Raw genomic sequence first — 23318 nt, 5'->3', positions numbered from 1 at the left:
TCATCCATGTTACATTTATATTTAGGTTTTAAATAGAAAAAAACAACAAAAAGGAAAAAGAAAATTTAACGTTAATCACAATCATTATCATTACTATTTTTATTTTGATTTTTTATTGGATAAGAAGTAGATAAATGTAGCACATTATACTTTTACTAAGATTTTGTTAGGATTTTCTATCAACACGCTACGAAAGAGCAGGTTAAATGCATTACATGTTTGAAAGCTATCGTGCGTTGTGGAGGAAACATGGCAGGAAGTCGGTCGGTATTGGTTCGACTAGTTACGGTAAAGTTTTTGGGGCAAGTTTAGGGGCTAAAGATTAAAAATGCGAAACTAAAGTTGAGGGGCTAAAAGTACATATGCGAAACTTTTACGTCATAAATCCAACAAAATAAAGTTGGTAAATAAATGTGAGGGATCAAAATATGAATGCTTGAAACTTGTGTTGTAAAACTCTAAGAAACTAAACTTTTAAAGTAGTGTTTTAATCTTATATATAATTATTTATGATTTTACATTCGAAACTAAGATAATATCATAAAAGTTATCTTTTGGGTTATTTATAGGACAACCGACAATATGTTTCCTTTGTGATCTTTAAATATGTGAACAACTTTCATTTATTTGTTTGTTTATTCTATAAAGTTGCCTTCTTTTTTTTAATAAATCAAATTTATAGAAAATGTAGTAATCGGAGCACATTTATAAAATTACGAGACATATTTTATGATAAAGGAATAAAGTTAATACGTGAAATGATTTAATTTTATTATAACCGAACGAATGAGAACATGTTTCGCATACCACTAATTTATAAGCATAAAAATTAAAAACAGAAAAAATAAAATGTCAAACAAATCTGTCTATAATATAATGAATTAAATGGCATTTTAGACCAACCATGTAATCTACTTCTAGTCAGACAGGATGCATATTTACTAATATAACCATTTCAGTGTTATATACGACACTACTAGACTTGTTTGTCGAGTGATATAAGTGCCGACGTTAAAATTCTTGCAATTGACTCTTAAAACACATCAATTTAATATTATTGGTTCTAGATTAATGTAAATTATATTGTTATTAGTTTAGGTTAGCGATATATTATAAAAAAAAACTAATAGTGTTTTATGACCATCCCACTTTGACCGAGTAAGGTGGTTAGAGTGTGATCTCTGGTTATTTTTAATGTTGTGTAGTTGAAGAAAGCCTGGGATTTTCAATTGAGATATGGGTTTGATACTCACAAACAACATTTTGGGGAGGGCATGAGTGCTCAGTGAAGGAATATTTGGGATTTTTGTGATTAACCGTTCGATTCTGAGTGTGTCCGGATTTTATTAAAAACCATAAAAATAAGAAAATAAAAAAAATGTTATTATAATATGTCAAAGAAACTCACTTAAATATAAAAAATCGTTATTAAGTTAAATGACAATATTTCGTGATTGGTGTATTATTAAAAAGGTGTCTTCCAAATTGAAAAGGACAGACACAGACAATTAAATTGCAAGCTCCAGAATGTAATTGTTTTAGGATACAGCTTACATTATTTAATCAATAATTTATTAATTATTATTATTATTATTTTATAATATAAATTAATATGTGTTTGATGCCAACTATTTGCCACTAAACGGTCACGGCGGCACCGACGACAGATCGTTTTGTCTCCTCCGTACGGCTTCATTTTTTTTAAGTTCAATGTCGTCAAATAATTGGCTAGTTAGTGTTAAAAACATAGTACAGAGTATTAGAGCCACCATCAAACGTACATTAAGCATTCCAAATTTCCAATATATCATATAGACATTTTACCTGTTTTTAATCCATAAATACGTTTTTACTTTAATCTTGTCAAAGATCTTGTCTAGACTTGACGCTGAAAATGCTCTTATTCCTAGCTTACCATGCAAACCACAATGTATAATAGCTTATATAACATCTTTGTAGATTTTAAATCCACAATCAATGATGGGCCTAAGATTTTTTTCATAGGGGCAACCTGGAAGCTAAACCAAAAATTTATAAGGGTGATTGGGATTCGTGCCTTCTGTACCACCGAAAGATCGTTCTTGGGCAGATCCCGCTAACACTAAATTTTTTTTATGGAGGGCGACATGTGGTACACCATTGTCCACAACCACTTTGTTAATATTATTCCAAACTCTTGGGATCAATTTCTTCACAGGAAAACTCTCCTCAAATATCTTTTGTATGAGCGTATGTCTTTAACGACTTAACCCACTGCAAGTTATGTTTGGTTTTGCATATCCACAACCACTTTGCAAGAATAGACTCTCACTTGTATACTTCCAATCCCGATCGGCAACGAAGTGCGAACCAAAGACGGAGATGAAATATGTGCACCAATTATATTCTAAGATTGGCCCACACAAATCACCCATCATACAATCTTAGCCTACGGCATGTACAAGAACCTAGACTGCTACCTCAAGTTAACAACATGCAATTCACACACACATCACTTCTAGCCCGGATTCTAACTTAAACGTCATAATCAAATACTTTAAACATAAACATATAAAACAATATTTTAAACCTATTACAAGAGGTGAATTTATCAATATTTTTCCGGCCCCAATTAAAAAAAAAAGATCACATATATTATTACATAAACATATCTCATGATGAAGTGATACGCTTCGTATCCAATATTGGTCGCTGTTACTATTATTTTATTATTTAAAAAAATATATTTCTGGTCAACTCGAAACATAAACAACCGTAAAATAAACATCGTTTGTGAGTTGTGACAACACGTGACGGCAGTAATGGGTTTTCATCACAATACATAGTGGGCCCAACAAGACCCATTCACATCTACTAACCGCGTTTAGAGCTTGTAGAACAAGTTTTAGATATTGTATACATACGAACTTGTCAAAGAAGTTAGTACTTATAAATTTCATCCCATTTTCTACCAAATTCTTTAACTGCAAGAAACTTATAGCATTAATAAATGATAATAATAATTATCTCAAAATGACAAAAGATATTACATAATTTTATTTAAGTTTGTTTAACTTGTTTTACATCTTACATATGTTTATGTTTTCTACCGAGGAATAATATTATTACATTGAATCATCAGAGTCATCTGAGTCACTTCCTTCAGGCTCTCCAGCATTTGGTGCAGCCTCTGAAACACTCGGTTTTGCAACGGGTGCGGGTGCGGGTTTTTTCCCAGTGTTACGAGCATTCTCGTCACCCTCCGTATGTAAAAACATGTCAAGGAATATACAGAGCCGAGAATTTCATGGAATTATTTTATGAATGAGTCAAGTCCACGTTATATGTTCTCTAACGGGTCAAACTAGTAAAATGAAAAATAACTAACAAAGAAACCAGTCACAGTCAAAACAGGTTGAAAATCGCGAATGCGTATTTATAACACGCCAAACCTACGATAAATGCTTTAATTCAAAAATTTTGTTATAATGGTCTTGTGGTAATTATAAAACTTTTTAATCATGTCTAAAGCAATGTATGAATCTCGTTTCATATATGCCAAAGAAAAAAAAAACATGTTTAATGACAAAAGTACCCCTAAACAAACATTTAAGTTCCATTTTGTTTCAAAACAAACCTTTTAAACAAGTATATCAATCATGCATTTCATTAATAGGTAATAGGGGTAAATGAGCCAAGCTGGCTTGTGAGCTACTCGAGATCGTCTCGTTAATAGCTTAGGTAAAAATAATTAAGGATGCATATAAATCAATAAATAAATAATGCACAAGCTTAGCTCAAGCTTGAAAAACTACTCATGAGCCGAACTCGAGCTCTCATAAGTCAGACGAGCCGAGCTCAAGTTCGTCTCGTTTACACCCCTAAATTATGTACCTTGTGGAAAAGTAAGCAAATAACCAACACAAAAGGATATCAAAATTTTCAGCTGTTCCACCATTCATGATATTCAGCAGATCTTTCTCTACCCGCCGGACAAGTTCAGGCTGCAACCGACATCATAATCAAATGGTCAAAAAAACTGCTTGTACCAAAACGTGAAAATAAATTTCATTTTGTGTAATAAGTTCGAAAACCGAGATTATAAGTGTAATCATATCTGCACACAAATTATTATAGAAAAATAAAAGTTGCATAGAGATTAAGCGTTTCTGGTCAACCCAACATGACCCATTTCAAGTTTTGGCCCGTTACCCAACCCGCCCTTTCAAATAAAAGTAGCAATCTTTAACCATACATTTAAATCAGGTTCCCTGCGAAATCTACGCCTTCTGGCGTCTCTCATTGGCGGGGTAAGACCATGGCGATACTCCGCCACATCTGGAGTGGGATCACCTTCTTCTCTCACCATAATCATCTGTCATGATAATATATATACACACATCAAATAATCACAATCATGGTTACTTCTTTACATGCATAAGATTAAAAATTAAGAAACATATCCTACTTGGCCAACATCTGCAGTTTTGATCAGAACACTGTCGTCATAAGTTTTGTAAGATTCCACAATGCCTGGAAGGTCCAGTAAAGATGCAGGAAATTGGTCATCACCTATAGCAAACGTGCCGTTTCTCCCATCATCTGCAATAAATAAATAAACATATAAACGAATTAAAAAAAATTAATAATGAAGTAATGAACAAAATGCTGTCTTACCAGAGAATGACAAATCCAGTGACTTGTCATCTGAAGCACTCTCGTTTAAAAGGCGTTCAATACGCTCAGCAACAGAAGGCGGAACTCTCAGTATAAACTGTTCCTCCATTCTTTTATCAAAATGAAAAGATCTGTACAAAGTCAAATTCCGTTAGATGCGCGCGCAGGTACGGCCTTTATGATGATATCAAGTTTTTAATTATGAATGTGTATAACATGTAATTTGGCTTCTTTGATTTTCTAATTTCAGTCAACGCAAAGAGGAAGCATAAACAAATACAGATTACAACCAAAGTATGACAATATACATTAAATTCAGGCTTTTTAATCCAAAATCTTATCTGATTTCATGATCTCCTACAATTTATTCAATAAGTAATTTTTATAATCCGATGCAAGTTTATTTGTAGTGATCATCACAAAGTTTAATGCGGCTGGCAGCTTACTCTTTATAGTTCACAATTCATTTACAAAATAAGGTGAGCACTTTAAAGGCAACAAACTCAGTAACGACTCCAAATTTTGAAAGTGCTCGGAATTATGTGCCACATGCAATAATGCAAACATGTGCGCTTTTAATATAGAGTCCTGATGCGAGTATATTTGATTCAACGATCACCCTTGGCAGTCTTAGGCCATAAAAAAGTTAAGCATTAATCATAAAACATCACTATAATTTCTAAAAGTGTAGGAAACAGAAGACACAGGGAGAAAGATATGGTGATAAAAGAGAAACAATGGATATGAACATCTCATGTGGTGTGACACCATAGGCAAATCCCACATTGTCTCGCCCATATGTGAGATAGCATGTCATAAGGACATCTGGCCTCAAATACCACTAACGGGTCTTGGGCTAATTGGTTGTGGATAAGAGAACTCTGCAGGTAAATATGGTTTTGTGTGTCCTCACTGAATTATCATTTATCAAGTCCTCTAATAGGTGGAATTAAACATGTGTTTTGGCTTCTCTGCGTTTCAAATTTTAGCCGATGCATACAGGAAGCATACGCTGACACTGATAACAACCAAAATTCACAATATCCGTTAAATTTAGTCGTTTTAAAAGACAAAATCTGTCTGATTTTATGGTCTCCTCCTACAATTTATAGTTTCATAAAATAATACAACAAAACGTACTCTATAAAACCATATGGCCCCTTTATTAACCCTTGTTGTAAAGAGTGTTATCATTTTTATTTTCTGATGTCAATCAATACGCAAATTTTTTAATCCGATGCAAGTTTATTTGTAGTGATTGTTACAAAGTTTATGCAGTTAGCAACTTACACTTCATAAGTTCACAGACGCAAATTTTTTAATCCGATGCAAGTTTATTTGTAGTGATTGTTACAAAGTTTATGCAGTTAGCAACTTACACTTCATAAGTTCACAGCTTCAAATCCAGAAAAAAGATACGCACTTTAAAAAGACTACATTTTGAAAGTGATCGTCCTGATGCGAGTATATTTGATTCAACGATCATTTTTGGCAATCGTAGGTCATCGAGAAGCTAAAACTTATGATGCAATAATCATAAAAAATCACTACTTATGAGCCAAGCTTGAGCTTTGGAAACAGAGATCAAAACGACCGAGCTCAAGCCCTGTATAAGTTAAACGAGATTGGGCTTGGCTCGGCTAGTGATGATTATACACTATTAACATAAAGATAAAGAAAGCAGTGCAGATTAAGATCATGTGTGAGTTCATTTGCATGAATTATTATTCATCACAATGATCACCGTAACTTATATAAAGAATCATGCTTACAAATTCTTCAAATCACTTTATAATAATAATAATAATAATAATAATAATCAATTAATATCAGTGGTAACAATGACAAAGGTACACAATAAGCCCTGATAAAAGGATCACTAATTTATTCACGATAATAAAATGGTGTAATTGAAGAACGAAACACGTGTGCAGATAATAAGCCTACCTGGTTGAGTGGTTGGTTATTGAAGATTGATTCAATGGCGATTTTGGAAGCCTCGAGTCGTAAATCGTAAATTTTGGGGGTTATTGAATTGAAGAGGATAGGATCATGTTCAATTTAGTTATGCTCAAATTTCAATTAAGTTATGCTCAAAATTGGAACAACACACGAAAAAAATTATAGGTTTTGCTTATCTGACACTATCCGTTTTCTAAATCCGAACCCGACACGTTTAATAAACAGATCGACAAACCCGACCAGTTCAAAAGTAGGGTGACCTGTTAACATGTTTAACAATTTTAGAGAAGTTAATATTTTGATTTTAGAAATTATAAGTTTTTCTTTTTTCTTTTTAACGACTAATTTGGATCACTCACGGACCACTGGAGTATCATCGTGCCACCAGTGGTACCACGCGATCATATCCACCACCAAGCCCGCCACCAATTCAGGAGGAAACTCAATATTTGAGAAAAACCCCCTTTTGTGAGATTCGAACCCAGGACCTTATAGTCACTTATTCTTATCCCGCCACCAAGATACCATTGGACTAGAAGTCCTTTGGTAAGTTAAATACTTAGATTTTTAATTTTACGTATATCGATAAACTTTTAAAGGTAAAACTGATTTCTTTTTACACTACTTTTTACTTCCAACATTTTCATTTTATTAGTTCTAAATGTTTAGTATCTGGTTATTTCATTCGTTTGTTCTTATCTTGAGCTGAATATGTGAGTCTACGTTTGTTAAATGGAAATGAGAGATAAATACACAAAAACAATTAGATTTATCATAAATTGTTAACAAGTTTTATATGAATAAGAGTAATTAATTGTTTAATATAATACTAAGTCAATAGATATTACTCATATTTGTATATGAACGTAAATATATGGTCGACACAACACGAATAAAAATATAGGTTGGGTTCGGGTTGAAGAATCTTAATACGCCAACCCGAAACCCACAACCTGTCAACTCGCCAACCCGACACGATTGACACCCCTAGTCAAAATTAGGTACGGTAATTGGGCTAGGATGTTGTTACTTTGTTTAAAATTGCCTTACGAAAATATTTTTAAGTCGGTATCAATTTAAAAAAAAACGAAAATGAGAATTTCGGGATTGGTATCGATACTGGCATTTAACGAACTTTTGCTTATGGTATTAATACCAAACCGACCATTTTCGATTCCAATACCATATTTTTGAAAAATTAAAAATCAGTACCAAGCTCATCTCTAAAATACAATGTGTGAATGTTTTAGACATGTAGCTCATTTTCATGTTTACTTTTACTAGTTACTAGGTTAATAACCCGTGTAATACACGGGCTGAATAAAAAATATAGCATCAATTAAAAAATGTTCATGTACATGGTATAATTTAGGAATGTATAACAATTTCTCATATATGAAATTAAATATTACATTATATATAAATTTGAAAAAAAGATTAAATGCAAAAATTGTTCATAAAACCTTCAAATATCTCATTGCACATAACATATGTGGTTTTCCCACATTAATTATTGAATGGTACGAAAGTATAACTTTAAAGTTTTAAAATGGTAAATAAATCAAGAGTTAAGCCAAGTTTAACTAAATTGTCATATAAGGCAAATTCTGGTATTTAAATGTACATACGCTTGAAAATAGACTTTTAATAGTTTAGCCATATGTTAGATGTTTTACGCAAATCAAAAGAATATTTATAATAATAATATTTTGAAATAAAGTATTTAAAGTTTATGTTTTACGCAAATCAAAAAAATATTTATAATAATAATATTTTGAAATAAAGTATTTAAAGTTTAAAAGACGTAATAAATAAATAAACATTAAACGTTTTTTATTTCTAGAAATCACATTAAATGAGAGTTAATGAAAATAATATATAATAAATATAGCAAATTAATTTAATAGATTTAAATGGGGTTTAATTTTAGAAATAACTTATTTGTCCTGCTATGTGGACACTTTAGAAAGATGTCATGTGTCCATATTGTTTTGCTTTAATATATTAGTTTAAAAGACGTAATAAATAAATAAACATTAAACGTTTTTTATTTCTAGAAATCACATTAAGTGAGAGTTAACGAAAATTTGAAAATAATATATAATAAATATAGCAAATTAATTTAATAGATTTAAATGGGGTTTAATTTTAGAAATAACTTATTTGTCATACTATGTGGACACTTTAGAAAGACACCATGTGTCCATATTGTTTTGCTTTAATATATTAGTAAGATTAAGATGTCATTATCATTTGCATGCAAAACATCATCATCTACTAAGTTTAGCTTCATAATCTATTTACTCAGTAAATCATTCATTGACATCTTTACAAAATACAAATCTAACTTTAAGAGTGAATGTTCTCTATAACACCAAAAAACAAGTTTGTACAAATCCCAACTAAAAACCAACAAAGCCTTCAAACTAAAAGCGAGCCCAACTTAGACTATACTAGACTGCGCAGGTTCGCTTCTCTCACACGCACACTACATAGAAACACATACGATCCGGTCAACTACCTTGGCTACAAACACTTGTTTTGACGAGCTCAACACATTAACCGGTTATTAATTCCCAAAATAACCCATTTATAGAGAAATTCCAAAAATTTCACCATTTTTCTAGTGTCCAGATTTGTCCATAACCTATCTCATTACCGACGATGTGTTAAATATTCCCGATGACATATTAGTAAGCCAATTATTGAAGGGACAAATTTGAAAACTCAAACAGCAGGGGACAATTTTAGAATCTCTCTATAAATGAGCTAATTTGGAATTTCCCCCAATTATTGATGTAAAAGCAAAACTAATATTCGGGATTAAGGTTGTAAACGAACCGAATGAACACGAACAAGATCTTGCTCATGTTCGCTTCTTAAGGAAATAATGTGTTCACGAACACTTACCTAACGATATTTTATGTTCGTGCTTGTTCATTAATGAATTGAATGTGTTCATAAACGGTTCACGAACACAAATAAAATTGGCAGAGTTTAGAGACTGAGACCGATGTAGTAATTAATGTGAATAATGAAAACATGTAAATGAATCGAACATACATGAACAATGACATGTTCGTGTTCGTTCATTTAACTTTAAAGAACACGAACACTTAATTGAACAAATGTAAATGAACATTAATGAACAAATGTAAAAACACAGACAAACATAAATGAAAACACCTAAATGAACAAAAATAAAACATTTAAGTAGAAGAGTAATCCAGATAATATTTAATTATTTTATATTAATACACAAACGTACATAAACGAACACAAATAACGAACGTTCGTGAACGTAAATGAACGAACAGAACACGTGTTCATGTTCGTTCGATTAATTAAAAGAACACAAATGTTTTGTTCATGTTATTTTGTTCATTTATTAAATAAATGAACAAAATAACATGAACAAAACATTTGTGTTCGTTTAAACACAGACAAACTTCCCGTCAAACAGTTCACGAACAGTTATTCTGGTTAAAAACAAATAAACAGTAGTTAAAACTAGGCAAATTGGAAATAAATAATCCCAACTTTTGTGTATTGGCCGATAATAATCCTAACTTTAAAAATCACTACAAGCGGTCCCAACTTTCAACTATTTTTGTCTCAATGGACCTCCGTTAAAAAAACACTTAACGCCGTTAAAGTTTTTTTCTGAGTTTCAAACCGATATTTTAGGGTTTTTGATCGGAAGAACGATACAATTTGATTGATGTAAAACTTATCACAAAACATCGATTTGAAATTAGGAAAAAAAAACTTAACGACGTCAAGTGATTTTTAACGGACGTCAATTATGACAAAAAATATTTGAAAAAATTGAGATTATTATTGGCTAATACAACAGCAACATTAAGTTATTTCTGATTTACCTTAAAAAAAAAACCAGAAAAAGATGGATATAAGTAAACGCAGCCCCAAGAGGCAATGCGGCGTTTGTGAAATCATCATCGTTCTGTTTAGCCAGCCCTAATAATTTCGTCCTCAGGTACTCTTTAATTAACTAATCAATCAATTCCTTCAAATTAATCATCATGATTTTGAATCACTAGTTAGTCAATCTGCTTATGCGTGTAGTTAAAAGTTTTTATTCTCCATAGATCTAGAATTAGGGTTTTGGACCATAATCTCTCGTTAAATCCAATTTTTTTACTTATTTTGTAACAAATTGAGCTAGCTCATGATTCTTTTCAACCTTTTAATATTACACTCGGTTGCAGTTTGATAGAATTAGATTTAAACTTGTTGAATTCATATTATTAGGGTTTTGTGGTTGTTCTGGACGGACAGGTTGGCGACTAATAGCTGGTCGGCCGGTGGCTGACTAATGTTTAGCTAATCAGTCAGATTGCCTAAAATTTCATCTAGTCGGACCAACTCGGTTTTAGGCAGACCAAATTTCCAGTCAATTTCTGGACAATTTTTTGGTCAATCTTTGTAAGTTGCATATAATAATGCTGTGTGTATATATAAAACTGAAACTTACCTATAAAATTGTGTGTTCGTGTGTGTGTGTGTGTATACAAAACTTAAATTTACATATAAAATTGGGGGTGTGTATTTGTGTGTGTGTATAACCTAAAATTATATATAAAAATTTCGTTTTGATTAATACTGATTAGTTGATAGTCTCTACACCACCGGCCAAATGGCGCCTAGCGAGTGCTACAACGTTGGTAATAAAGAATGATTTGATTATTTTAGTTTGATTCGCATCGTGTGAGTTAGTTTTGTGTTGCTCTAACATGATTTGGATGTTTAGGGTTAGGAGAAATATTGCCCTATAGTTATTTTAAAAATTTGTTGATGAACTTATCTTTAAAAAAAGGCTTGCTCATGTGGATATGTGTTTGTCTGCACATGGTTTAAGTTTTGTACTTAACGGGATATTAAGATATGAATGGTTTTGTTAGTGCTGGTTGAGTGGTAGTTGTACTGCAGCCTGGATGCTTCTTAGTTTTCACTGTGTTCTGCATTTTATTATGTATCGAGGATGCTATTATTACTGACACTTGTTTCTCTTTCTGTTTTGCAAAAATAACCGAGCAGAGATAAAAGATGGGTGGAAGAAGAAGCTATTCTCCTTCACCACCACCTAGGGGTGGTGGCTATGGGAGAAGGGGAAGGAGTCCAAGCCCCAGGGGACGCTACGGTGGTGGTAGTCGTGGAAGAGAAAGAGATCTCCCAACAAGTCTTTTGGTTCGTAACCTTCGTCTTGATTGCCGGTATGTTCCTGAGGGCATCTTTTTGCTGAAATGACCACACTATTCCTTTAGTGCATTATATTGATTTAACAATATATTGTTATAACTTTGACCTTATCTCTGCAATGTTGTAATACATATGTGGACACAAAGGTAATTTTACATAATTTTAATGTTTTAAGTAATTACACAAACGCAGCTTTTTCATACAATAATATTATTTTAATTTGGGTATGGTATTGCTATAGTTTTTTTAATACAAAAAAAAAATAGCATGTTACCTGGTTACCGGTGACTATGCTTTATTGTGTCGCGTGTGCACCTCTTTAGTATTACTTGATGATGCATATTGGTGCTTTGAATTTGATTCATCTTAAAGCTTATTACCTTTCTTTTATCTTCTAACAACTTGAAAGTATCAAACAATTTACTTTTATATTTTCATGTTTAGAAATGTGAATATTAGTACTGTGGTTATCTCTGCATTGATATGCTAACCCTTTTAGATTTTTACTTAGAACCTGTGTATGCTATTAGCTACAAGTGGATTGTATTCGTTAATAGCATTTCAATGTGTGCTTTATTGCAGGCCAGAGGATCTTCGCAGGCCATTTGGACACTTTGGTCCTTTAAAGGACATCTACTTGCCAAGGGATTATTATAGCGGGTGAGCTTAATTCTATATTAGTAGTTTGTTATTGGTTTCGTTTGAGGTTCTACTTTTTAGTAGTCAAGTTATAATTTTTGAATGAAAAGTCACTTTGTTAATGATACAAGCCATGCCTATCACACGATTCTCATTTTTTTGTCAACTTTATTCAGAAGTTTTCAACATGCATGGTCCTGGTGTTCTTTGAATTGGTTATACAGTTGAGTTTGATGTTGTACAGTTGATTAGGTTTTTCATCCATTTATGTTTTCTTAGATTTTTAACCATTGGGTTATCCATTAAAGTTGTTGACATTTAACAGTGAATGTGAAGTAAAAGTTTTGAAGAGGTGAATCGAGTATTAAGATAGTAAAAGTTTTGAAGACATGAATCGAGTATTAAGGTTTCTCTGATATAGTGAACTAAATACCAATCAAGTAGTTAATATTCTGTTGAAGGTGATGTGTTTGGTAGTGAAGATGGGAAGAAAATTGAATTTGGTTACATTAGAAGATTCCAAGTCTTGAAGGATTTCAAGTCATATTATTACTCTGATGCTTGCAAGGTCAGCTGTTTTGCTTATGGCCATGACCTTCCAATCTTCCATGATACTGGAAAGTTTATAAAGCCCTTAATTCATTTTTCATTTGCAAAATGATCTATGAAAACTCATATGGAAGCAAAAGTTTGACTGTTATCACAACTACTTAAACTAGCTGAATTCAAAACATTATTGGCTCTGAAATTTGACTTTAAAAGCAGTTTTGGTAAAAACATGTAACTTGTTTTTGATTTATGTTGCTACTTAAATTTATTTGATTGTTTGTGCAGGGAGCCAAGAGGGTTCGGATTTGTGCAGTTTGTAGATCCTGCTGATGCTGCAGAAGCAAAATACCAAATGGATGGCCAGGTTTTTCAAGGGAGAGAATTGACAGTTGTTTTTGCTGAGGAGAATCGGAAGAAACCGATAGACATGAGGCAAAGAGAGCGGAGGTAAGTTATTGAGCTGACAGAATTGGTGGGCCATTGAGGTTGGTTAACAGGTCAAAATTGGCGGGTCATTGAGGTTGGTTATGAGTCAAAAGTGGGTCGACAGTTAACATTTTTTTATCTTATAATTTTTATAATAAGTCAGTGCGTTGTGATTGATTATGGTTTTTGAAAACATTGTTTCTACAATTATAAAATGCTTAGAATTAAAACAAACTATGAGGCTGTACATGTTAGAAATGAACCATTCGACAATTCTCAACTGTTTGACCAAACCGACCCATTTGTAAGTTGGTTAGAAGTTGTCTTCCTTTTTGTTTTCATTGGTTTTTGCATGGTGTATTATGGCAGTTATGCTTATTGATATATGCTAATTCAGTAAAATTGACATGGTTAATGTTGTTGCAGAGGCGGTGGTGGCAGATACACTGATCGCAGGCGATCGCCTCCTCGTCTGTACTCTCGTTCACCACGCCGCAACCGGTCTCCACCTCCCCGGTACGAGAGATCATGTCGCAGCCGTGAGTACTCACCTCCTCCCAAGAGAAAGCATCACTCGAGGTACTTGTTTTAACACGGTGTTTGTGGCTATAAACGGGAAGAGTTATATGGCATTTACAATTTTTGATTAATTTAGGTCTATTTCACCTAGAGGAAAAAGCTACAGTAGAGAAAGGTCGTATTCACCCTCCCCGGTGAGAGAGGGGTCAAGGAGCCGTAGTCAAAGTCCCATCAGAGACAGGTCTCCTCCACCCTATAATGACTCGAGGAGCCCAAGCCCAAGTCCTGGAAGAGAGAAGCTGCCACCAACGGGCAGAAGCCCAAGTCCAGACAGAAGCCGAAGCCGCAGCCCTGATTCACGTGACTACTCGAGAGGCAAACCAGATAGGGATGCTTCGGTTAGCCCATGAGTCTAGCATCTGAGTGACGAAAGGGCTGTTGTGTTTTAGAATTTTCATGTTTTGGCTTTGTTTTCGTGCTGGTAGTAGACGGTTATTTTGGTACTTTCAAACCTTATTACTATGGTTGTGCAACTGCTAATATGTTTCTGACTTTGAACCAACATGCTTGTTTGAAGTTTAATTGTGTTTCATCTTGAAGTTGTGTGGATGCTAGAAATTATAAAACACTGGTCCTACTTTGATAGTTTGATACAATAAAATCCCTTTTTCCATATAAGTAAATGCTACCAACCTTTTTTTATCATTACAAAAAGGTTAAGTAGCAGGAGATAAGACAAAAAAAAGGTGCACCTCACATCATAATATCATGCCAATATTGTGTGTTGTAAAGTGAGTATTTAAATTTTGTATTTATAATCAAGTAGTTTCTAAAATCAAAACTTAAAATTTTTGCATAAAACATTGATGCTGAAAGATATCTGTATAAAAATTTTCTAATTGTTGGTAGATCAACCAACACTTCATTTCTCTGGTTATTTATTATATGTGGTTATAACATCAGCAATATGGGAGGGAGGTCTAAAATGGTTATTTTTAAGCTATAAAACTTATTCATAGTCCTTATTGAACAAAGAAAAAAATTATAAATAAGTGAAGGTTACCAACTTTATCTTTCCCATCTACTTTAGAGTCGATAATCTCATCCAAACACACATTAATAAATTTGGGGAAACTTGCTACATATAAAAGTTTTTTTTATTTAATAGCAGAAGTCCGGACATCCATTCCGGAGAAAACCTATAACTGGAAGAACCCTGTGATTAAATCCGGAACGGACAAAATACTTCAGGTGAGACTCCAATCCATAATATCTCATAAAGAAAGTCTTGAGACTACTGCTAGACCAACCGGTCTTTCGTAAATATAAACATGAGATGTTTTTGAATAATACTTGAGTGCACACTTAATATGACTTACCTTTTGGTCTTTGCCAAGCCGGTGTGCTTATATTAGGCTGAGGGGTGTGGGGGCTCTAATGGGAGCTTTAGTGGGGGCTCCAGCCAATAATATTATGACGTGTGGCAGAGAGAGAAACTGGATAAGGGGGGTGTTGGAGCCCCCGTTGGAGCCCCTGGCCCTGGTGTGGAGGGGCTCCAGCGATTTTTTTTTTATTTTTTTATAAATATATTCAAACAACGTATTATTAAAAAAACTCATAAATTATTAAAAAAAACACACATTAATAAAAAAACACATTAATATCTAAAAATAAAATAAAAATTAAAGTACTAAAAAGAAACATTATTCTTATTTTACGGCTTGGTCTTCTTCGATCAACCTCTTTCGGATACGTTCCTTTTGCTTTTCTATTAGCATTTGATCGACCGGATTTAGGTTACTGAAGTCTCTAGTAAGGAAGTCCAAATCTCTCATTCGATTTTTTTCCTTTTTGTCATTAGAGACCACCTCCATGGTTTTATTGAATTTATTGAGGGATTCAACAAGATTGGTGATGTTTACGGCTTCCCCCTCAGCCGGTTTTTTCCCCTTGGCGTCCCTTCCCAATGGCCGCCTCCTCGGCGGTGAAGACGTTTCCTCCTCCGCAATGTTTAGGTCGAATCCAACGCGGCAATCCGACCCGATTGAAGTGCTATACGCTCCAGACGAACTAGTTTTAGTCCATTTCGGCCGTACTTCCGAATCAACGTCCGGCGCCACCAGCTCAACCCACTTGGAACACCTTTTCAACCTCTCCCACAACTTTAAATCGTCCCACGTCTTCACCGTCCCATACCTCCGCAAACACTCCTGCTTCCACTCTTCGACCGTGAAATTGTAAACCGCCAAATCATCACTGCCACTTGGTCTCATACGACCGCTGTTCCTGTTGAAAAGATTTAAACAAGCCGACAAATTTTCTGATTTCGGACCACCGACCCGAAATCATATCGGCGTTCCGCTCTGTACTCCCAACGAGCGTATAGAACGTCTCCCTAACCTTTGTCCAAAAAATCTTGCTCTTTTGGTAGTCGGCTGCAAAATGAATAAATAAATTAGATTTCCATTTAACTTTTTTATTAAAAATCATTTTTAAAAACGTTAAAACAATTACCGCAACGCCGATCCTCAGAAATGACTATCCAAGCCCGACACAAGGCTTCCTTCTCATCCGATGACCACGGAGTGGTTTTCCGTTTCGTCCTCGGAGTCGAAGCCGGTCCCGACCCGTCCGTTGCAACTTGTTTTTTCCGGTGGACGCGTCTTCTTGGTCCCGTAGCTTCACCGTGTGATTCTTGTGTCTCCGGAACAACAAAGTTAGGAGACGGTTGTGTGTTGGATGGTTGAAAGCCGGATGATTCTTGCGGCTCCGAATAAAACATCGGTTGGTGTGGTGACGACCATAAATCGTCGTCAATATAATCTGAATCAAGGTTGGGGTACCAATTTCCAGCAATTTTTTTTAAAAAAATGTTGGGAAGATGAGTTGATTTTGGGTTTTATTTTGAAGTTGTGGTGATTGATATGGGTGAAATGGGGTATTTTATAGATGAAAAAACGTTTTTTTTAATTAAATAAGAGCCCAACGGCTCTTTGTATATGTCCAACGGCCACTTGCACACTCCCCTATGCCCTCAGCCTCTCTCTTCTGCAGCTAACCCCATCACGCCTGCATCATTTTTCGTGCTAGCGCCCCGTTAGCGCCCCGGTGGTGTGGTGTTAGCGCCTGGGGGCGCGAGCGGAGGGGCTCTAGCGCCCCCATTGAAGCCCCACACCCCTCAGCCTTATGTTAATTTATTGTTTATTAAACATGTCTAAACTATAGAATTATTTTTTTTTTGGGTGGTGGTGTGACATCTGCCCCGATCCGACCCGACCCAGGTACCCGTTTCTCTGACCCGATCTCTCTTTTATTATTTAATATTTATACTTATATTTTACTTTTAATAATACTATATATTTTCCTTCCCGCCTCTCTCTCTCTCTTTCTTTCCGCCGTCCCGTCCCTCTTCCTTCTCTCTTTCCGCCTTCTTTTCCCTCTTGTCGCCGTCCCGCCCTTACGCCTTGTTTCCCTCTTTGCTTGTCCTTTGGTTCTTCCCGCCTAAGGATGTCTGCAGCTCCACGCGCCAGACTCCTTATATGGAAGCCTGCGTGAAGACATCTTGTTCCTGCGATGCGTGAAGAGAACTCTTCTCGCAGCGCGCTAAGAATGCATGTTCTTCCCGCAATGCGCTAAGAATGTATGTTCCTCCCGCGATGCGCTTAGAATTCTTGTTCTTCACGCAGCACGCTAAGGATTTGTGATTCTTCCCGCAGTGCGCTAAGGATTTTTGTGCCAGCCTTCGCGCTCGCGCACTCAGCCTTCTCGCGCTAAACCTTTGAGTTTTCTTCTGTTTAATCTAGCCGTTTGCTTTTGTGTTGTCTTATCTGTTGTGCTGTTGACCTAACCTATCTAATGTCTGAATAGTTACTTTCGGCGCAGCATGCGTACCAACCCCCATTGGTTGGTAGAAAAAGTGACTGACATTATCTTTTGAGATCTGCTTTTGCCATGCTTGACCAGTACCTTTATCTGAACCGCCCATGCCTGTTACTGTTTCCCTGACAGCTTTATCTTGCCCCCTGCAGCTGCCATATCTTTTGATATCTTTTGCTTTTGGAATCTTTTGCTTTTTGAGATCTTTTCCCCTTTTCTATGGATTATGTCTCCTAGGGTTTTTCTATAAATAATAATAATATTTCATAACACATCACACACAAAACACTTAATCTCTCCTGTTCTCTTGCTCCTTGCTCTCTCTGCCGTCTTCCTCTCTGCCTCCGTCTTCCTCCTTGTTCTTCCTGCTTTTCCGGTAATATATATTATAATTTACTTATTAATTATGCTAACTTATAATCAAGACTTAAAACAAATCATTAAAACAATAATCTTATTTATAGGTTAACTTGTGCTTGTTTAAAGTTGGTTCTTGCTTTATCTATCACCGCATCGTTTATCATGTGAGTTATCTCGTATCTAATCCCTTTTTATTTTAAATGCTTTGGGATGTTCATGTGTTCATACAAAACTTGAGTCTTAAACTTGTTTATGAACTTTAGTCGCGCAGTATCCCATGTGTTGAGGACGTTTACTTGGCTGTTTATTTGTATGTGTGTATCATTAACCGCTTTGTTCGGCCTATTCCGCAGTTCCGTTGGTACCATTAGTTGAACACGGGAGACCTATCGTTTACGGTTTTCTTTGTTTACACTTGCACAGATGTTTTCTCGTTTTTATGCTCAATTGGGAGCATGGATTGAACTATGATCTATGAACTATCTTAGGCTTGATCACAATCTGATTACACCCTTGTTAAACTCTAGACATACACGTGTTGCGCGCAGATTTACTATGATTATCTATGATTATCTATTAAACTTGATTTCTCACCAACACGCAAGTGTTTGACGTTTATTTTAACACATGTTCAGGTTTGCAGTAGCTGTTTTGGAGCTTGTGGACACGTAGGACGTTTTTACTTTTGGACCTAGAATTAAAATGTATCAAGACAAGTTAATGTTGTTTGAATGTTATAATTTATAATATATTGATTTATGTTTGATTTATGTTCTTTATTTTCCCCGCTGCGCGTGCGCGATAAAATGTGTATTAATAAATATTGACACCAATAGTGTCGCGAGTAATGAAGCAATATGTGGCGCCCCGATGTATAATCCGCCTTTGGTCGGGGTGTTACAGATTGGTATCAGAGCTCGTTGACTTTAGGATAGGTGGTTAGACGTAACGGCCTAGAATACCTAAGAGTCCCTTCTCGCGCATGAGAGAAATCTCATGTTTGCGCGCTTATTGTTAATTACTCGTTATTTATGAATATGCTCGCGCTTGCGCAGTATATGATTTTATTCCGCGATATTTCGATTTTTGTGAATTTCGATTTTTATTGATTTTACTTACATATTCGTTTGTTGGGATTGAAAATCCGAAAAGTCATGGTGATACATGAATAGTTGATTTTCAATTTCCATTTACGATTATGTTCTGAGGTTGGAGACTTGAAAAGTCATGGTGATACATGAATTGTCAACCTCCAATACTCATTTTCTTGTATGTTTTATATTGAGGATTGAAAAGTCATGGTGATACATGAATCGTCAATCTCCAATACTCGTTTGCCCGTATATTTTAAATTGGGAATTCGGAAAGTCATGGTGATACATGAATTGTCGATTCTTGATTCGATTTTGTTACCTTTATTAAGTCTGCATTTAGGATCATTTATTTTACTTTAACTTTTGATAGTATCTAACTCTGCGAAACCAAGCTTTATAAAGTTAAACTTTGCGATAAAAAAAAAACCAAGATATTAACTAAAAATTTAAAACTTTTATAGAATGCCTCCGCTATCTCGCCGATTTCAGAGAAGAGAAGCCTCGCGCATGCGTAGACAGCAACGTTCCCAGGAAATGGCCGCCGCAATAGCCCAAGCTTTGAGCCAAAACAATACCAACACCACCAGTTATAACATTAAGTCCTTTAATGCGGGTAACCCTCCGAAGTTCACAGGTCTTGAAGGAGCCACCGTGATGCTCCAATGGCTTGAGAAGATTGAAAACGCTTTCCTCCATACCCAATGCCCCTCAGAAAGACGAACCCTATATGCTTCCAGTGTCCTGGAATCCAGAGCGCTTACATGGTGGAATGGAGTAGCTCATGCGCGTGGCGCAGAGGCTGCTTCTAGCATGACATGGGAGGAATTCAAGGAAATTCTTACGCGAGAATTCTGCCCTCCCAACGAAGTTAAGCGCCTGGAGGAAGAATTCTGGAACTTGAAGCAATACAGCGGTGAAGCGCGCGAGTACGCGACGCGCTTCCACGAGCTAAGCTTACTGGTCCCTCACCTTGTTACCCCTTCCCGCCGAGCCATCGAGAAATTCCTTGGGGGTCTCCCCATGGAAATTCAAGATTCTGTATGGGCCAGAAACCCAGTAACCCTCTCTGACGCCATCGAATTGGCCGCTGTGCTCAGCGACAACCATGTCAGAGCAGGAACCCTGTTCCTGCGGGGAACTGAGAAGACCAAACCCAAGATTGTCCCTGAACCAACAGAAACCAAACCAGAACCCTCAAACCATAACCAGAAACGTAGGCGCAGACAAGCCTATGCGCTTACCAACCCGCCCATTGTCCAGCCTACCCGCAGAACCCACAGCCAACTTACCAAAACCCACGACCCAGATCGTGCTTTAACTGCGGTGATCCAAGTCATTTCCGGAACGCGTGCCCAAGGCTACAAGTTCAGATTACTCAAGCGAATCCGGTGAACCAAATTTCGAACCAAGTGACGCGTGGCCGAGCTTTTAACATAACCGCGCACCAAGCGCAAGCGAATAACGACGTAGTTAATGGTACATTTTTGCTTAACGGATTTTATGCATCTATGCTTTTTGATACTGGCGCCGATAGAAGTTTTATCTCTCGCGCCTTTGAGCGGAAGCTTGCGCGACCGCGCGATAACTTAAGAGAAGATTTTTCAGTTGAATTGGCTAATGGCGAAACTGTTTTAATAAACTCGGTAATTAAAGATTGCACGCTTAACCTTAACGAAAACGATTTTCTGATCGACCTCATCCCTATGCCTCTTGGAAGCTTTGATGTTATCATTGGTATGGACTGGCTCTCGAAGAATCGCGCCGAAGTTATTTGCGCCAAGAAATTGATTCGCATACCTCGAGGAAATGGTGATCTTCATATTTACGGCGAAAAACCCTCCAGTGGTCTTAAACTTATGTCTTGCGCCGAAGCCCAAAGACTCATGCGGAAGAAGTGTATTGCATTTCTAGCCCATGTGGTTAAACCCGATGAAGGAAAGAAGCTTCGCGATATCCCTGTTGTGCGTGATTTTCCTGAAGTTTTTCCTGATGATCTTCCTGGTATCCCTCCCGCTCGTGAAGTCGAGTTCCGTATTGATCTTGTCCCTGGTGCTTCCCCCGTGGCTAAATCTCCTTACCGTCTTGCACCCGCTGAGATGCAAGAATTGGCCAGCCAACTTCAAGAGTTGACTGCTAAAGGATTCATTCGCCCTAGCTCTTCGCCCTGGGGTGCTCCGGTGTTGTTCGTTAAAAAGAAAGATGGATCGTTTCGCATGTGTATTGATTACCGCGAGTTGAACAAACTCACCATTAAGAACCGGTATCCCTTACCGCGTATTGACGACCTCTTTGATCAACTCCAAGGTGCCTCCTGTTTCTCGAAGATCGATCTCCGTTCTGGTTATCATCAGTTGCGTATCCGCGATGAAGATGTTCCGAAGACTGCTTTTCGTACTCGTTATGGCCATTTTGAATTCTTGGTCATGTCCTTCGGTCTAACCAACGCACCCGCCGTTTTCATGGATCTAATGAATCGGGTGTGTAGGCCTTTCTTGGATAAATTCGTGATCGTGTTTATCGATGATGTTCTGGTGTATTCTAAGACCAAGGCCGAGCATGAGCAACATCTCCGATTGGTATTGCAAAAGCTTAGAGCCGAGCAACTCTATGCTAAGCTTTCCAAGTGTGAATTTTGGTCTGATGAAGTACAGTTTCTTGGTCATGTTGTAAACAAGATGGGTATTCATGTCGACCCATCCAAGATTGAAGCAATCAAGAACTGGATTACGCCATCCTCTCCTTCCGAGATCCGTTCTTTTCTGGGCTTAGCTGGTTATTACCGGCGCTTCATTTCGAACTTCTCGAAGATCGCTTTGCCTTTAACAGCTCTTACGCACAAAGGTAAACCATATATTTGGGGCTCGAAGCAAGAAGAAGCCTTTCTAACGCTCAAGCGTTTGTTGTGTGAAGCTCCTGTTCTTGCGCTACCTGAGGGTAATGATGATTTTGTCGTGTATTGCGATGCATCCAACCAAGGTCTCGGTTGTGTTCTTATGCAACGAGGCAAGGTTATCGCTTACGCATCAAGGCAACTCAAGGTTCATGAAAAGAATTATACAACTCACGACCTCGAGCTTGGTGCAGTTGTTTTTGCCTTGAAGATCTGGAGACACTACCTTTATGGCACTAAGTGTATCCTCTACACTGACCATAAAAGCCTTCAGCATATCTTTGATCAAAAGGAACTTAACATGAGGCAACGCCGATGGAACGAACTCATCAGCGATTACGATTGTGAGATCCGGTATCATCCTGGTAAGGCTAATGTGGTAGCCGATGCGCTCAGCCGAAAACCCTGCCAACTTAACTGTATCTTGCCGCGCACCCAGCTTCACTTCGCGCCGATTCAAAGCAACCTTGAATCGCGTATTCGTGACGCGCAGCGCGCATCCATCAGTAATGGAAACCTTCGCGCCGAGTTAGCGTGTGGCGCGGAAGCACTCTTTGTCCCTAATCTGAGTGGAATTCTCTGCTATCTCAATCGCACCTGGATCCCTTGTGATGAGAATCTTCGCGCTGATATCCTTTGTGAAGCGCACAAATCTCGATATTCTATTCATCCTGGCGCTGATAAGATGTACAAGGATTTGCGCAGTACTTATTGGTGGCCTGGCATGAAAAAGGATATTGCTGTGTTCGTAGCTAAGTGCCTGACTTGTTCTAAAGTTAAAGCTGAACACCAACGCCCATCTGGTTTGCTCGAACAACCAGAAATTCCTACGTGGAAATGGGAAGGTATAGCGATGGACTTTATTACCAAGTTACCTTTGACAGCAAGCAAACATGATAGCATTTGGGTAATAGTGGATCGATTGACTAAGTCTGCTCACTTCCTGCCCATTCGTGAAAACTACCGTGTTGAGCAACTCGCGCAGCTTTATGTCAAGGAAATCGTCTGCCGCCATGGTACTCCTTTGAGCATCATATCCGATCGCGATGGCCGTTTTATATCTCGCTTTTAGAAATCTCTCCAATCTGCGCTAGGAACTCGCTTGGACATGAGTACGGCATATCATC

The 23318-nt window shown here is 36.7% G+C and overlaps 2 protein-coding genes across 2 annotated transcripts; one reads left to right on the top strand and one right to left on the bottom strand.

The window, feature by feature from the left end:
- Nucleotides 1–3069: 3069 nt before the first annotated feature.
- Nucleotides 3070–4812, bottom strand: LOC143598050 (transcription initiation factor TFIID subunit 7-like). The gene is made up of 5 exons (XM_077076370.1): nt 4657–4812; nt 4448–4581; nt 4235–4354; nt 3902–3983; nt 3070–3244 (listed from the first exon to the last, which is right to left on the bottom strand). Exons 1-5 carry the CDS (start codon nt 4763–4765, stop codon nt 3105–3107), a joined length of 585 nt encoding a protein of 194 aa, XP_076932485.1. The 5' UTR covers nt 4766–4812; the 3' UTR covers nt 3070–3104.
- A 6858-nt stretch (nt 4813–11670) lies between these two features.
- Nucleotides 11671–14412, top strand: LOC143598048 (serine/arginine-rich SC35-like splicing factor SCL30A). The gene is made up of 5 exons (XM_077076369.1): nt 11671–11852; nt 12421–12498; nt 13312–13473; nt 13879–14031; nt 14108–14412. The coding sequence occupies exons 1-5, from the start codon at nt 11686–11688 to the stop codon at nt 14379–14381; spliced, it is 834 nt and encodes a 277-aa protein (XP_076932484.1). The 5' UTR covers nt 11671–11685; the 3' UTR covers nt 14382–14412.
- Nucleotides 14413–23318: the final 8906 nt, after the last annotated feature.

Source organism: Bidens hawaiensis, unplaced genomic scaffold (assembly GCF_021521415.1).
Source record: "Bidens hawaiensis isolate Kalapana, Puna unplaced genomic scaffold, B.hawaiensis_p1.1 tig00049487_1, whole genome shotgun sequence".
In the NCBI taxonomy this organism is placed as follows: domain Eukaryota; kingdom Viridiplantae; phylum Streptophyta; class Magnoliopsida; order Asterales; family Asteraceae; genus Bidens; species Bidens hawaiensis.
The sequence above is the reverse complement of the archived record's forward strand: the minus strand, read 5'-3'. Positions and strand labels throughout refer to the sequence as shown.

Bases quoted from the DNA above. Each gene is read 5' to 3' on its own strand.
- LOC143598050 (XM_077076370.1), bottom strand. From the start codon at position 4,765: ATGGAGGAACAGTTTATACTGAGAGTTCCGCCTTCTGTTGCTGAGCGT. The intron at 4,355-4,447 runs GTAGGATATGTT...TTATCATGACAG, and splicing joins AAACTGCAGATGTTGGCCAA to ATGATTATGGTGAGAGAAGA. The intron at 3,245-3,901 runs GTTGGTTATTTG...TGTTTTTACATA, and splicing joins AAATTTTGATATCCTTTTGT to CGGAGGGTGACGAGAATGCT.
- LOC143598048 (XM_077076369.1), top strand. From the start codon at position 11,686: ATGGGTGGAAGAAGAAGCTATTCTCCTTCACCACCACCTAGGGGTGGT. The intron at 12,499-13,311 runs GTGAGCTTAATT...TTGTTTGTGCAG, and splicing joins CCAAGGGATTATTATAGCGG to GGAGCCAAGAGGGTTCGGAT. The intron at 13,474-13,878 runs GTAAGTTATTGA...ATGTTGTTGCAG, and splicing joins ATGAGGCAAAGAGAGCGGAG to AGGCGGTGGTGGCAGATACA.